This window comes from Micromesistius poutassou (assembly GCF_964030765.1).
Source record: "Micromesistius poutassou genome assembly, chromosome: 18".
Taxonomy (NCBI): domain Eukaryota; kingdom Metazoa; phylum Chordata; class Actinopteri; order Gadiformes; family Gadidae; genus Micromesistius; species Micromesistius poutassou.
The window spans coordinates 4,242,197-4,259,186 of record NC_140288.1 but is presented as its reverse complement, the minus strand read 5'-3'; the positions used below and the strand labels follow the sequence as shown (position 1 = coordinate 4,259,186).

General features: G+C 43.5%; 1 protein-coding gene across 1 annotated transcript; it reads right to left on the bottom strand.

Moving 5' to 3' along the window:
• Nucleotides 1–1,340: 1,340 nt before the first annotated feature.
• Nucleotides 1,341–7,183, bottom strand: LOC311363439 (collagen alpha-1(II) chain; the record flags this gene model as incomplete). The annotated part of the gene is made up of 11 exons (XM_084483388.1): nt 7,130–7,183; nt 6,897–6,950; nt 6,493–6,546; nt 6,130–6,147; nt 5,689–5,742; nt 5,144–5,206; nt 4,076–4,244; nt 3,511–3,620; nt 2,985–3,062; nt 1,876–2,058; nt 1,341–1,490 (listed from the first exon to the last, which is right to left on the bottom strand). Exons 1-11 carry the CDS (start codon nt 7,166–7,168, stop codon nt 1,341–1,343), a joined length of 972 nt encoding a protein of 323 aa, XP_084339514.1. The 5' UTR covers nt 7,169–7,183.
• Between the last annotated feature and the right edge of the window lie 9,807 nt (nt 7,184–16,990).

Sequence of the window (16,990 nt, the reverse complement as noted above, 5' to 3'; positions counted from 1 at the left end):
GCTTTCGTTAGCGACTTTGATGGAATACCCCCCAGGTGTGATGTTTACGCGCCACTACAATTCCTTTCAATGTCGTCCATCTTCAGTGAGATCCTTAATGGGAGGGTCCACCCAGACGTGTGATACGATGGATATGCTCACACAGTTTATCACCGGTACAACAGGACCCTTTAAAGGGTTTTCACTCAGCGGAAAAAAATATAATAACTCTTTATGATTAAGAATTTCATGTGCACATTTCACAACTTCTGTGGTTGATGATTCATGAGAGACCGAATAAACTTGGTGGTGGTGTTGTTGTGTGCACAGAGGCATCAGTGTTAACGTGCGTATCATATTAAGTAGCATACCTGAGATGAGGCGAATATACAATTATGGAGGAAAAAAAAAAAAGTAGCAATAGGTTGAAATACACTGCTTAACCGGATCAGAGTATAGCCTGGTATAGGACACAGAGTTTATCCACAAGGAGATACGTTGGACAACTTCAAGTATTATGTATACGATTAAAATGCCCGTTCCCTTTCTGCCAGAATACAAACTGCCCGTTTCTTAGCACCTTGAGACGAAAGAACTGACGCAGACAACTCATTGGCTGTAGTGTTCAAGTCATCCTGGGGCAGTGGAGCATTCGTTACGACCTCATCGTCGACCTTGACTTGTAACCGGAAGGTTGCTAGTTCGATCCCCGGCTCCTCCTAGTGTCGACGTGTCCCTGAGCGAGACACCTAACCCTAACTGCTCCTGACCAGCTGGCGGTCGCCCTGCGTGGTCGACTTCGGTGTGTGTGTTAACCGTTGTAAGTCACTTTGGGTAAATGCCCTAAATGTAGATGTTAATATTTGCAGTGCAGTGAACACGTTGTTACAGACTGACCCTATTGCATGTGATATATGATCAGTTGGGGCAGTCTGAACCTTATATACATAGGGATTGTTATAGCAGAGGTCTGGGACAGCATACACACGTCCAATAGGGAGGGAGAGTCCATTATATATAAAATACAACAAAAAAACAATAACCATTTTAAATTATTCAATCCAAGATAAACATCTCTGTAAACAATATTGAAAAGATATGTCCTTGACCTTGTGGGAAAAATTGCAGAAACGCAATCTCCGAAAAAAGGAAGAGGGAAATGAATAGTGGCGTCCACAAGAGACCACAAAATGAGGAGGACAGGCTTCCCCATGTTGTCCCCTTATTGGTCGGATCTCCATGTTGTAGTTGTCCTGTTTGTTGTGGGTGGTGGTGGGTGGAGGGGGGTGCCTGAACACAGTCTGTGGGTTCCGTTGTGTGATGGTGTCACACAACGGAACCCCCCCCCCCACTCTGTGTCTCTAGCTGAAGCAGACCGGTCCGATGGTGAAGCTGAACTGGTGGGTGAAGTTCTGTCCTCCCATCACCGCCATGTCCCTGAGGGGGAGCAGCTGGAGGTCCTCGAACTCCAGCACAGACTCCCTGGGGCCCGAGGCACTCTGCTCCCCGGGCTGACACACACACACACACACACACACACACACACACACACACACACACACAGGAGACCACAAGGGGTTCATTAAGGTTATTACTCATACAACTCCTCTTGTGGAAATGCTGGCCATAGACTTCAGAAAGTATTATTCCTGTATGTAGTAATAAACAACACAATGCTTTCCGCCAATTACAACCACAGCAGTATAAAAATATACAAAACAATAATGACCAAAAAGCATTAACAACAAGATATATTTAGAGTACAAATAATTAGTAATAATTAGAAGATTATGTATGGCTTTTCCTATCAAAAAAAAAAAGAGGTCAACTCTCCCTCAACTATATCCTGGCTTCAAACTAAAAGCCCGACCCATCCCAGAGAGAGCATGTACCCACCACACAGTCTTGGAGCATCCCTAGGAAGCTCTGTTTCCTGGTGTCGGCCAGGAACTTGACGTCCCGCTCCGCCTGGCCCAGCCGGTGGCCCGGGTGGCAGGAGTAGGTCACCTTCTGGCTGGCCCTGGAGCTGTGCAGCCTCAGGAAGCGCATCTGCACCACGGTGGCTCCCACAAAGTCAAACTAGAGAGACAGGGAGGTTTTTAGAAGAGGAGACTTTTATTTTGGAGGAACACAGTTGTTCGATTCATTCATCTAGAGCGCTTTACAGTGACCATAAGAGAACATAAATCAACGTAATGGAATGGAAGACGGGTAATCACAAGTAAATGGAAGTAACTAGTGAAATGTTCCTCAAGGGTAAATATGAATTGGCTTGGATTTATTTGTTTTCCCTCATCCTTATCTGTGAGTTCACTCATCTGCATCTCTAATAACTTTCCTCTTCAAAGTGTAATTTGTCTTCTATTTTCTCGGTATCTTCTGGGTATAGTAATCACCATTTAAAATGTATGCTTCAAAACATCCAACTACTCAGGTCCACCATTTGCCAGAGACTTAATAATCACTTGTGGTGCAGTTGGCATACACTAATCCTTCCCTCAATAATCATAATCTCATTAACAATGTTTATTTGTTTTTGTGAGCACACCAGCAGATCATTTACTCGCTGGCCATTTCCCAACATGATTGTACAATCACAGTCAAGGGAATCCAGCAGTGTATTTATAGTGAACAAAACAAACTTTCTTCTTTCTTTATTTAGCAGACATGTGTCATTAATGCCAGCGGTAGGCAAATTATGGCTTTGGATCAAGGCCTGAACGAGCGGTAGGATATTTTTGGTTGGATACTTTGGAAATCGAGTTGACTCTGGCTGGTTTCTCCAAATCGCCTACCCTAGATTTAAGGACCAGGTTGGGGTTAGGGGGCATCTGGCTCATGGATGAACAAGTACACACATGTAGACTGCGGAAATGGGGCTTTGAACCCATCAACCTTTAGCCAGCCTAACCACTAGACTGTCTGTCAAAATGACATCATGCCAAGTAGCCATTATCAAAGATAAAGTGGGATAAGAGATTTATATAAATATTAAATGTACCCACCTGGAAGCCGTGCTCCAGCCTGCTGAGCCAATGGAAGTTCTCGTCCAGGATGTCTTCCATCCAGGCCCTCATAGGGATCTACACAGACAACCAGCATCCACCAACATTAACCCAGAACACCCGAGAGGAAGAGCTTGGACCAGTCCTATTTCTTCCAGAGAGACTATGGGCTTAGAGATCTGGGGTTTGTTCCGGAAAGAACTGGAGTTGATTCTATAAAGACCCAGAGAGAGGTGCTGGAGTCCTGGAGTCCAGAAAGGTCTAAAGAAATCCTGCTCTAAGACCAGAATCCAGCTCCATCCAGCACCACAGAGGGAAAGAGTTCACAACAACTGATTTACATTCCACAAATCGACCCCAGGAACCTCAGTAGTCTGAGAGTCTGAACAGTGCGCCATCCCGATAATGAAAAACAGTATCAATTATGCATTATGACTCCATTATGCATGATAATGGAGTGTCCCTTCCGACATGCACACTGAGCACCTGTCGTTCCAGGGGGGAGCAGATTCAAGAGCGTGGGTACCTGGGAGTATCTGGGATGAAGGCAGGTCTGCTTGGACGTGTCTGTGAAGCTGCAGTAGGCCAGCAGGGCGTCTGCGTGGCTGCCCTGGTTGGGGTCGATGTAGTACATCCCTGGGGAGGGAGGAGGAGGAGGAGGAGAGGCCGGACTTCAGGTCAACACCAGACTACCACGGGGTGTTTGAGTACTGCCAGAATTGGACCCTTGTCTTTGAGCCTCCTTTGAGTTATTATTACATGTTCCAGGTAACCACACCCAGGGGTAGGACGGTGTAGTGCTTAGGGTGTCTGGTAAAGATACTGGGTTTGATCCCCAAGCCATCTATGAGCAGCAGGCCTCACCCCCTATCAGCGAATCGAATATCATACATAAAAGACATGGAGATGAAAACACTGACTGCGTATTTTACTCCCCTTTTTTAAAAGAGTTACCAATTGCCTGATTTTGACCAAGCCTATACCCTGGACGAGTTTCACACAGTTGGGACAGAAGCACTGAGAACATATCCCGATGGATCAGTATGTACGGAGGCCCGGGGGGGGGGGGGAGGGGGTGTGTGGAGGCTGACCGCTGGGGTAGTCCGGGTGGCAGAGCCAGAGCTCCATGCAGGTGGACGCCGGGTGCTCCTTGGAGCCGTCGGGGGGGTCCAGGAGCAGCCGCAGGTCCTGCTTCAGAGACGCCAGCAGGCTCTGGAGGAGGATGTTGTAGTTGGGCTTGTCTGACATGTACATCAGGTCCTGATGAGGGAGGGGGAGAGAGAGAGAGAGAGAGAGAGAGAGAGAGAGAGAGAGAGAGACACACACACACACACATATACACAACACCATGACAGTTAGGACTTTTGTTTTTATTAGTGTGACGAGACGACCGTCACGATGCGACGCGTCGCGATGAAAACAACATCCCGAGATTGAGAACCAATCAAATTGCGGCATCTTAGGAGATTCACGTGTAGCTTAACTCTGGATGTGACGTCTGACCCCTCTGAGACCTGTCTCTCAAGACAGAGGGGACGCTTCTACAACATCAATGAATGACACTTAATGATACGTAATGATAATAATACAATGACATCATAAAAACCAAAAGGCTCCAGCCCACGCGTCTGCGCCCCAGGGAGCCACAATTAACAGTAACAAGATCCAGAGAGCCCAGGTATTACGACCAATCAATTCCAACTGCTGCTGATATTTATGGAGTCATTCAGTTTTTATCCCAAGACAGCCGAAGAGCCGTTCAGATTTGACACGCTGCACATCGCGTTGTCATAGAAATAAATTTTTAATAATTATTTAATTATAATTGAATTGCACATTCATTTATATGGATGATCCGATCCAGTGAAATTAATTAGACATAGAACCAAATTATCCTATTAAGAGTCTCGATTGGCTGAAAATATGTGTGGCCACAGGCAGGTCACGGGAGATAAGAAGCCTTGAAAAACGCATCGGCTGATGACTCACTGAATATGAAACTAAATATTAAACTAATCAGAGAAATCAGATTAATTATATGAAACTAATTATATGTGTGATAAAGTCTTTAAAGTCACCTTCGACTTGCAAAACTAACTTGAAGCAACTAACACTACGAGACTTTGAAAACAAACGAGAAGTTTTGGTGGACATTTTACCTTAATCTGCGTCAAGGTCAAGTTCAGCGAGGTCCCCGGGGGTCCTGGAAGCCCGGGAGGTCCCTAGACAACAACGACACGGTGGTCTGTCAGTGGACCGTGGGTACGCTGTCTCACCCAGCTGCTGCGGTGCTTACATCACATTCTTCATGCTCATCTTTCAGTCTGTGTGTGTGTGAGGCCATAGCTGTGCAGACATGAGCGAGCCCGTGGGTTTGTCTGGCTGTCACAGACATCGGCTGAGAGAAGTATTCGCAGAGCAGACTGACCTGCTGAACTAGGCTTTGGATCGTTTCTATGGGCCTATCGTGTGGATTGAGCACGGCTTATTCTGGTCTTATCCTTGAAAGGATGAAGGGATATTACCTTGGGCGCAACTCAGACGTTCTCCCCCTGGTGCAACATAAAGATCTTTATAGGAATCGATGGTTATGTTCAACATAAAGCAGTGCACATGGCCCAGGGCTCGCTGTGTTTACTGTTGGTGACACACTCAGCATTGACCCATGCACCCCACCGACACACATGGACTCCCGTTCACTCACCGGTAGCCCCCGCCTTCCCTGTTGCCCTGGTAACCCCTGGTAGCCCTTCAAACCCTGCGGTGGAAGGTAACGTGTTATGGACGAGTGGGAACCAAATGTTGAACGCACGCTGAATAACGGCACGCTGAATAACGGCACGCTGAATAGCGACACGCTGAATAGCGACACGCTGAATAGCGGTGCCGTCTGCGTTACGGCGGGATTAATTGGCCATGAGAAGAGATTGGATTAATCCTCCATCATATATTAGAGCACATCGTCGTAGTGGAGATTATGTCTGCAGTGACCGGAGATCATTCTAATAATCACACTGGTAAACAACACAGGGAGGTAATTATGTGAGTTAATACTGATTGGTCACAGCTGGTGGGATGACGCTACGGCAAAGCGTTCACACACTAGCGTGATGATGGGCTGTTCAAACACAGAGACGGCCCTTACCTTCAACCCAAACAAACCCTGTGGAGGAGAGGAAGAGAGGAGTGAGCATCATGTAGTGTAGTAGAGTTATCATAGAGGGCACTGTGCTATGGAGGTTGATGCTTTTATATAGTTACACTAAAATATTTTTAAAATAGATAATTCAGATATTCCTGTTTCATTGTCGTTATAAGCAAATTGTACTTCTTTATAACATACTATTTTACTCAAAACTCAAAACATGAATAAAAAAATACATTAAAGGAACCAAAAGCCATTATCAAACATGTGACACACATAATACTTTGTAGGGAGGTTGTAATAAATGGTTGGTTGGTAGAATAACGTATAATAAAGTTATTACAAAAACAAAACCATGCTTACAGGAAGTCCTGGCATGCCAGAGGACCCTCTGGATCCAGACTGACCGATGTGTCCCTGTGCGTGTGGACAAACACATTACCAGCAACTCATATACTGCAAATACATATGTGTCCCCAACAACTGAGATTCACTATTCATTCATTCAGCAGGTACTTTCACAAAAGGCAACAAAAAATGGGAATCTTTTGAGATGTCATAGAGGTTCATGTCATAAAAAGTCATCGTGTTCGAGGATGCATACTCGTGTTCCGATGCACTTTTGCTGTTGTACATGTTGGCCTTTTGGGTCTCAGTTCGGCTAAACATATGACAAAGAATGCCGGCCACATGTGTATTTCTTTGAGGACATTAGGGGGTTTGAACACACAACCTTTCTGCTGGGGGACAAACACAAAGTTCTGTACCTGTTCTCCCTTGATGCCTGCGGGTCCAGGCATCCCGACGGGACCTCGTAAACCCTGAGGAACACACACACACACACACACACACACACACACACACACACACACACACACACACACACACACACACACACATACACATACACACACACACACACACACACACACAGGTGAATACTGTGTCAGCAACATGATGATCAGACATATGTTGCGTAACAGCAGCACCAGATTCCTACCTTGGGTCCGTCTGTCCCTGCCGCTCCAGGTAAACCCATTTCTCCCTTCTCACCCTGTTGATAGCCAGGTTCAGAAGTCAATACATCTCCAGATACAATCCTAATATATTACTACAAAAACATATTCAAGTTCAAGTCCTTTACTGTCAGGTACACAGAGAAACCCAGTATCAAAACTGAACACTGAAAAGCTTAAGACAAGGCATCGGCTACCAAACTACCAAACATACTTACATTTAAAACTCTTACACCTACAAACCCTGAACAACACGCCATCAAATCTACAAACCAAGCTAAATCTATGCACAGAAGTTTCATTTAGATTTGGTCCATCATTTCTGCTTGTGCAGTCAACATCCAAATTGAGTTTCCTGAATGGTTATCTACCTCAAATAATTTGAGATGCAGATGAACCATTTCATGAGACTCATTGAATCAAGGGATTCATTGGGGTTTGTTGTGAGTCTATCAGGTGTTGTGCTGTTTGTTTGTTTGTTTGTTTGTTTGTGTCTGCTCACCCCTTGCCCCTTCTCTCCCTGGTCTCCGTCTTCGCCACGCAAGCCGTGGATTCCCTAGAAAAGGCATACAGTCATACAACGAGATATCTGAATATACGGAAATACGTGCATCATCATGTCACAGGAGCTCTATGGCAACCATCTGCTCGTGTTGTAGAGGTTTATCTGAAATGAATGAATGTCGTGAATGTCCTCACGATGAGCCCAGTCCATCCCTGATGGCCGCTGACACCTGTCTCCCCCTTTTCTCCCTGGGAACGAGAAGTCAGAGCAGGCATTCATTACTGACATGCCAATGCATATCTACACTCCTACACACATAAACCCTCTTCAAAGTGTATTCATGTATGCAACTATTCATGTGCAGTGAAATAAAATTGGCAATTGGGATACTCTGACAACGTGTGCAAACATGAGATACAAGTAGAAAATAGATTCATAGGAAATGAGTTATATATCCGCAACACAGCCTGAATAGGCCATAATGTTCTGTGTGTGTGTGTGTGTGAGCAGGTGTACATTTGTGTGTGTGTGTGAGCAGGTGTGCATTTGTGTGTGTGTGTGAGCAGGTGTGCATTTGTGTGTATGCATATGCATGGGTTTGTTTGTTTGTTTGTGTGTGTGCGTGTGTGTGTGCTTTAGCTTTCTGCTAAATCTTAAATCTACAATGCTTCTATTTTTTATTTTATTAGTAACTTTGCCTTTATTTTCTCACTTTCTAAAATGCATTTTTTAACCCTGCCTTTCTAAAATGTTTTTTTTAAACTTTGCCTTTATTTTCTATCTATTTTACTTTTTACTTATCTATTATTTTCTTTTATTGTATGACAATGTTTATATGTGAAGCACTTTGAGTCTGCCTTGTGTATGAAAAGTGTGTCATAAATAAAGTTGCCTTGCCTTGCCTTGCCTTGTGTGTGTGTTTGTATGCATGTGCATGTGTGTGTGTGTGTGTGCGCGCACGGGTGTGTGTGTGCGTGAGTGTGTGCGTGCGTGCGTGCGTGCGTGCATGCGTGTGTGTGTGTGTTATTTATGAGAATAAAGTGAACCTTTTCTCCTCGGCCTCCTCTGGTCCCTCGTGACCCCGCCTTGCCTCTCCTGCCCTGCAGAGGAGAGTTGTCATATTGAACAGTGCAGCAGACCACAGCAGGGAGGTCAGGCGACCACACACACACACACACACACACACGCGCACACACACACACACACACCATAAATACAGTGGTGGGTGAACCATTGGCTGGTTATTTCATGAGTGTTCAACACACGCACACACCCGCACAAGCACATACAAAAGCTTTTGCACTTATCTAAGTTCAAAGGAAGAGAAGCTGTCTCTTATTGATGAAATATGAAGGGATGTGAATGAATAGTTTAAATAGTGAGTGTACAAATGTCACACATACACACATAAATGGAGATGACACACACGCACACACACAAACACACATGCAGAAGACACATACACACACACACACACACACACATGCAGAAGACACATACACGCACACAAGTACCCAAATCTATTATTAAAATCCCTTGACGTGTGTATTCTTACTCTTCTTCCAGCTAGACCCGACTTCCCTGCATGGCCATCGCTGACACTCTCTCCCTGTAGACAGAACACATTGTTGTATCATACTATGTTATAACACATGTTATATCGTAATATGTTATAACACGTTATATCGTACTGTTTATAACACAGGGAGGAGTGTGAACCATTACCACCAACAAAGGCATCATGCAATTTGTAATGAACTTCATTTTTGTAATCCACTGGAACATTATTCATACTTTTAAATTCTTTAAATTCAACTAAACTCTTCTTTCATATGATCTATCAAGCAATATATCTATCTACATAGATATATCTGAATAAATAGATAGATATTATAGATATTTTCAATATGCCAATTTAGTACCACAAAAACAAGATTCCAATAAAATGATTTTACCTTTTCCCCTTTCAGTCCCATTTTCCCCTCTGCTCCGGTTTTCCCTTTGGCTCCCTGTAGAAAATAAATACGAATCAATAAAATATCAAGCAGTATACAGAGAAACATTTATTACAGGTGGGAAGGGCAGACAGACAGACAAATACTTAGACGGATGGAGAAACAGACAATCAATAATAAACACTAAGACAGATAGACAGTCATACAGACAGACAGACAGACAGACAGATAGACAGCCATTCACATAGATAAAAAGACATACTTGAAGCCCAGGTATCCCTCGAGCTCCAGGGGTCCCAGCCTCCCCAGTGGTTCCCTGAGGAAGAGGTGAACAAGAGGCACTCATTCATAAATTGCTAACTAGCGAGTGGGTTCCTGCAGGTAACACATGCTAAGCTAACGGTCCTTCGGGTGGTGTTTGTTTATTACCTCTAGTCCAGGTAAGGCCGTAGGTCCCCTGATTCCAGGTGCACCCTCTTCACCCTGTATAATAACACGTTGCCATGGAGATGAACACTTGATTAACAATGCATCATATCAATATGAGCAGCCCATCCTGTTAAAGGACAATTCCGGGATTTTGAACATTGAGCCCCCATTCTGGTTTGTCTAGGATGAAATATTGGTCGTGTCTCGGGTATTTGGCTCATTTCAAATCGCCCCTGCCTGCTTCAGAATGGCTGGATACGGGCATTCACAAACCTGTCCTTAAAACAACCCTAAACATTCGTTTTCAGAATTGTGCAACTCACTGAGTGGTTAATGGTGTTTGTTGATGTTCCAAATCAAGTATCGTAGCGAAATAGAGTTTCTGTCGTGTTTTATTTGGCATTTTGTAAATCCCATTGAAACGGAAACCGGACCGGAAACGGAAACGGAAAGGGGGGCTGTTTACTTTTGGTTGTAGTCTTTTCACTCGGTTCTAGCCCGACGGAGAACCGATAATTGATCCTACCTTTAATTTTAAAAAATTGTGTACACAAGGTACAGGATAAGTAATCAACCAAATAGGTGGATTACAAAGTAGTAGGTAGGTATTTTTTGAGTTGATATATAATTCATGAAAGTTTCATATACAATTGTGTTCATGAAGTCGTCATTCATGAAGGTATCCCACATGGGTACTAACAATAGTTGATCCAAACAGTACAAAAACATTGACCAAGTCGGTCACATACCTGTTCTCCAGGTGGGCCTAGTGCTCCGGATTCTCCCTTCAGCCCCTCCGGTCCTGGGGCCCCTTTAGCTCCGATAGGACCCTTGGGCCCGGCCTGTCCTACTGGACCCTGGCAAGCAGAACACCACACAGGCACTGGGTGTTAACCTCTCTCAGTGTAGGACAGCACTTTATGGAGAGGTCTGTCTTTTGCTGTTTTGGCCCCCTTTGAGAGATGGCGGTCTCGGGGTATTACACTAGAGACAGTTTAGCTTAGCTGTTTCCAACTGGCTTTTGGGAAGTATTTTTGTTGTGGTTTTGAGTGCTTCGGTAAGAAAGTGTCAACTAATGTGGGTCTTTAAAGTTCTGAGCCAATTAAGCATGTCTATTATTTTTTATTATGACTACTGTTTAGTCTCTTGGCAGATGCTATTATCTAAATCCACTAACATGAATATCCCAAGATACAGTATTAGATTTTGTCTGATATTCAAAACACCCTCACCACTAGACTGTATTCCATTACAACTTTGGTGGTTGCATCATAAAACTCTGTACTTTGAATTCATGAATACATGAATATATTTGATAACTTAGTTAAAGGGATATGTGCAAAATATAAAATATGCAAAAATTGGTGAAATACGGGGTATGCAGACACTGCTTCATAATAGGTTATACTTATATAATAGGTTATATGAATTCTCAATGTATGAATACTTTTTATAATTGAGCTAAAGTTGAGGTATTTATTATTTATAATTAAGTTAAAGTTTGTGTATTTATTATTGACGATTCATTACGGAGTTAATGTTTGTGTATGTATTATTGACTTCATTAATGAGTTCATGTTTGTGCATGTACATAATTAATGACTAAATTAATGTAATCAGTTACCGGTGGTCCAAGCTTCCCCTGGTCTCCCCTGACTCCAAAATCTCCATTGGTCCCCTACGGTTACAACCACACACACACAGACACACAGACACACAGACACACACACACACACACACACACACACACGTGTTCATATGTGGACCAGAGCAACACAGAACACTGATGAGAGAGAGACAGATGCATGATGGGATGTGGTTTACCCGAGGTCCCGCTACCCCTGGAGGTCCAGTAAACCCGTACGATCCAGAGTCTCCCTATGGAGAAAGGGATGGATTATAGTTGGAGCTATACGATAAAATGCACTTTATTAATCCCAGACGGGAAATGTGGGTTATTAAGTGGGACTAAGCAATTTTTCTGTCTGAAGCATGATTGAATATAGATCGAACACTGAACTTAAATGTTTTTGCTAGGTTCAAACGCCATATTGACAGTATGTATCGACATTAGGCCAAAAGATAGACAGATAGATTGTTCATTTCATGTATACAGTCTCAGAGATTTGACGACATAGATGTCCATGCTTCCACAGTACTGTGTTAGTACCTTATTGAGATTACCAATCGACTATATAGTACATCCTGAACTCTGCCGTTACCTTCAGTCCCTGAGATCCATCCAGACCTGTTGGTCCGTTAGTACCCGCGATTCCCTGATAACAAGGAAGGAAGGATTCAGAGTGCGTTTCTGGTATTCATAACGACTGAACACAGCGGTCCAGAAGCTGAGAAGCGGTCGATACGTGTAGATGTAAGGGTGGCCCCTGAATGAGCCTGGCTGCGGTCAGGATCGATGGACCCTGACGAGGCCAGACGGACACAGACTCACCTGTAACCCTGCCAGCCCTGCAGGCCCCACCTCCCCCAGCAGCCCGGGCTCACCCTGGGCACACAGCAGGAATCACAAGCAGCACTTTAACGGAAGGCTTCAACAGAGCAGGAGAATGTGTGGGGGCACAATGTTTTACATTCAAACTGAATATCGTGTTACATTCAAATGGAACATTGTTTCATTTATATTTAATTTGAATCAAAGGATCTTTTCTCTAAGACAGTTTTTCTTAGGATTGGGTCACAAGCTCTGAGAAGGGGAGAATTAATAATCAACACCATTGGGTCCTGATTGAGTAAGTAGTAAGCAGTAGGTACTCCCAAACTATATTTACTTATCACAATACCATCAGCAAACATACTAATAACGTGAAGTATCACATTACCAAATGTCATACCGGCTCTTAAGTATTGAGGATTTATGACCAAATGTTGAGACAATAACTGAACAATGTATGGGCCCATTAACCAATGAAATTGATTAATTGATAATTAATCAATTGATAAATAGTATTAGCAGATCCTAACCGATATAAAAGACGGCAGATGGTGAGAGTGATGTAGTACGATGCAGGATTGTGATTGGGTAGGTTGTATTTTGTGATTGGTCCGTTGTATTTACCAATAATCCAAGGAAGCCCTTCGCTCCTTTAGGACCCCCTACACCTTTCTCCCCCGGGGGCCCCCAGGGGCCCTCCCGGCCTGACAGCCCATAGGGGCCCACCTCACCCTGTGGAGAACATAACGCCACTGCCTTCACACTGGGGGAACACAACTAATGACAACAAACAGGATATGATGATGGAGGAGGAGGAGGAGGAGGAGGAGGAGGAGGAGGAGGAGGAGGAGGAGGAGGAGAAGATGAAGAGAAGGAAGAGAATGAGCTGGGGGAGGAGGAGGAGGAGGAGGAGGAGGGGATGGAAAAGGAGATGGAGAAGAAAGATGGGAAGATAAAGAGGAGGAAGATCAGGAGGTGGAGGAGAAGGTGATGGAGAAGAAGGAAAAGGAGGATGAGGAAAATAATGTGGAAAATGAGGAAGAAGAGGAGAATGAGCAAGAGGAATATGAGGAGCTGGGGAAAAAGACAGAAGAAAATGAATGAATGAGGAAAAGTGGCAGAATGGTGAGAAAAATAAGAAATAGAAGAATAAAAGAATAGAAGAATAAAGAGAAGGAGACAAGGAGATGAAAGGAGTGAAGAAGAAAATAAAAAGGAGATAAAGGCACAGAAAACGGAGGATAATAAAAGGCACGATAAGACCGTAGAAGTCTTCAATAAGACTTAAAATAAAATAAGATAAGTTATTATATAAATAAATAAAATAAGTTATTCCCATTATGTCAGGAATAACAACAGAACTGTGAGTCTGTCTGGGTGGAACCAGCGTTGTGTTACCTTGTCCCCGTGGGGTCCCGCGTCCCCCGTCTCACCAGGGGATCCGGTGTCTCCCTGCAGGCGTCAGTGAGTCAGCCGTTACACCCATTACACGTGTCACACATACCAATACCTTCAGAACAAACCCTGAGCCGTGTAGATGGGATGAGAAACCCGGCTCCGCTTTCCACGAGACGATAATACGCCTGACACATTGCGGCACTTTAAATTAATTTTAGAAAACGAAGCTAGCGTTAAACAAATATTTCCTGGGGTTTGTTTGGAAGATCATGAAAAATGCATGAGCGGCTGGCAGATTCATCCATCTTAGAATTGATTTATTGCTTAGAGAAGCTATCTGGTTATACAGTACCATTGAAACATCAATATATTAATCAAATCATTATGAAGCTCTTAGCGAGCATAGCAGTGAAATGTATCAGAGTTTGCCTGTATGAAAGGAACCAGGCAGCTTGAAGGCCAGGTAAGTGTAACTACCTCTTTACCGATTGGTCCGGTTGGACCCTGCTCTCCCTTCAGGCCTTGGGGCCCTCTGTCCCCTAGGAGACCAGGCGGACCGCCCTTCCCCTGATTACCTGGGTCTCCCTGGTGCACAGATATGGTTCATGTTAATGTGGAGCACAGGTGGAATAGACAGGCGTTCTAAAAGTCTTTGCAGAATAATGAAAGTCTTTTTTAGGGGGAAGATGGGGAATTGTGAAGTGCATAGTGCATTGTTGGATTTACAGAACAGGAAATCCGAGTCACACAGAAACACTGTGTTCTTATTTAAACATGCTCTTCTTAAAAAAATGTATATTTTTTATTCATTACTTTTAACTCTCTGTCACAACTTCTTCTCTCCGAAGGATAAACATTTTTGTGAATTCTAAAAATGTCAGAACCAGTCTTAAACAACAAAGAGGGCAATTGTAAAACAAAATGATTGCAAAAATTGTCAGAAGAAAACAACTATTTGACACTATTTACTATTTACACACTAGCTGCGGCACCGACATTGACTGATAACCAACATGAACTGAAACATAGAACCATGGTACAGGGAAGACAGCTGAACGGCATGTACTAATACGGTTTGCCAAAGTGTGCTTTTTGCCTTCTGCAACCTATTTAAAGGGCTCCTATTTTACCACCAGGTGTTATGTGGATTCATTCACAATCATTTCCAAATCTACCCATCAGGGACATGCCAAGAGGGAGTGTCCACCCAGATGTATGACGGATAGACCCACCCACCAGCCTACCCAGTGGCCTGTACTAAACGATAGTGGATGCATCTATCCAGGATACATCAGTCATCTGAGTGGACACTAGCTCTGGAGATGTCAGAAATGAGAAGGGACTGAGTGACAGGAGGCGGGCCTCCGCCTGCTGTCTTCCAGTAGGGAGCATTCTACCACGGGGGCTTCTGAGAGCCAACGCAGAGTAAATAAGGACGGTTCCACATGATCTTACCTGGTCACCCTTGCGTCCAGGGGGGCCTTCAACTCCTGAGAGGCCCAGGTTGCCCTGAAACAAGGAACAGACAGATCAACATCATTGACTTTGCATTTAGATTACTTTCATACAAAGCGTCTGACAAGTGAGGGGGAAAATTATCAAAGCATAAAATCAACATTTTGGTAAATACAAAATTGTGCTGCATGAGTACGTTTGTTAAAACAACAACTGGACAAAGTTGAGTGCAGATATAGAAACCAGGAAACAAGGGTAGTCTCTTTTTATTTTTTTGTTTCTCTTTAAGATTTGGCCTGTTTTCAGGAAGGCCACCACCAAATTGAGACAAGATACTTACCTAACAATTATAACCTTTCCCATTATTTTCTTTAACCTACCTGCTGTCCATCTCGTCCGACTGGCCCTGCATCTCCAAGAGTTCCTGGTAAACCCTGTATGACCACACACAAGACACCAAACTAAGATAGAGGTTCACCCTGTATGACCACACATAACACCCTCACACTAAGATAGAGGTTAACCCTATATGACCACACTCACAAAACCCACTCACACTGAGATAGAGGTTCACCCTACACAACCACACAACACACTCACACTAAGATAGAGGTTCAGCCCTACATGATCACACACATTGATGTAGAGCATGTACATAACGGTGTTCATCGTACATGCAAACATGGTTTTTACACTGCATTTAAAATAATATCCCAGATTATGTTCTCACCTTCTCTCCCTTTTCCCCAGCTGATCCGATAACTCCATCAGAACCTTGCTGGCCCTGAGGGAGAAGCAGAACTTCATATCACAGAGAAAAACCCCAGACACAGATGTCACAAGGTGCAGTGTAATAACAATAACAGTTTTCGGTACCACACCCATCAACGAAATAGCATAGTAGAGAGTAGGCAATCTGCTGATGGCAGTCTTTATAATTGGACTCTTGCATGATATACTAACACAACCCACAGTTGACATACAACATCTAGTACTGTAGTTTACAGAATGTAAAATTAGATAATGCTTCTAGAAATAGATTTTCTTCTTGAGTAACAAAGCTATGCATTAGAGATACATCTATAAACAAGCCTGAATTCAATGTGCATTTGCAACTTGTTCTTGCCTCTATTAAATGTTACATTTATATTCGTCCTGGTGCAGGGAGTTAATTATCACCGCAAGATAGACATGTTAAGATACAGCCCTCATCCTGCCCTCAGCCTCCTGTTGACCCCCTGCCCACCACTACTCTGACCGCTCTTTCCAGTACTAAGGGAGGACATTCTTACACTGGGGATTGTTTGTATTTATAGAATAACTGTCCAAATTCATTTTTTACACTTAAACTGAGCATAACAACAATCGGTAACACTTTATTTCAAGGTGTCTACATAAGATTGTTATGACACTGTCATAACTATGACATGACACTGTCATGAACTTGTCATAAACGTTATGAACATGTCATAACTATGACATGACACTGTCATGAACTTGTCATGAACGTTATGAACATGTCATAAATGTTTATGACTTCGTCATTAAGTGTCAATTGGTCATAACTGTCATAACTATGACAGTCTCATGTCATAGTTCTGACAGTGTTATGACACTGTCATAACTATGACATAACTATATATCCATAACT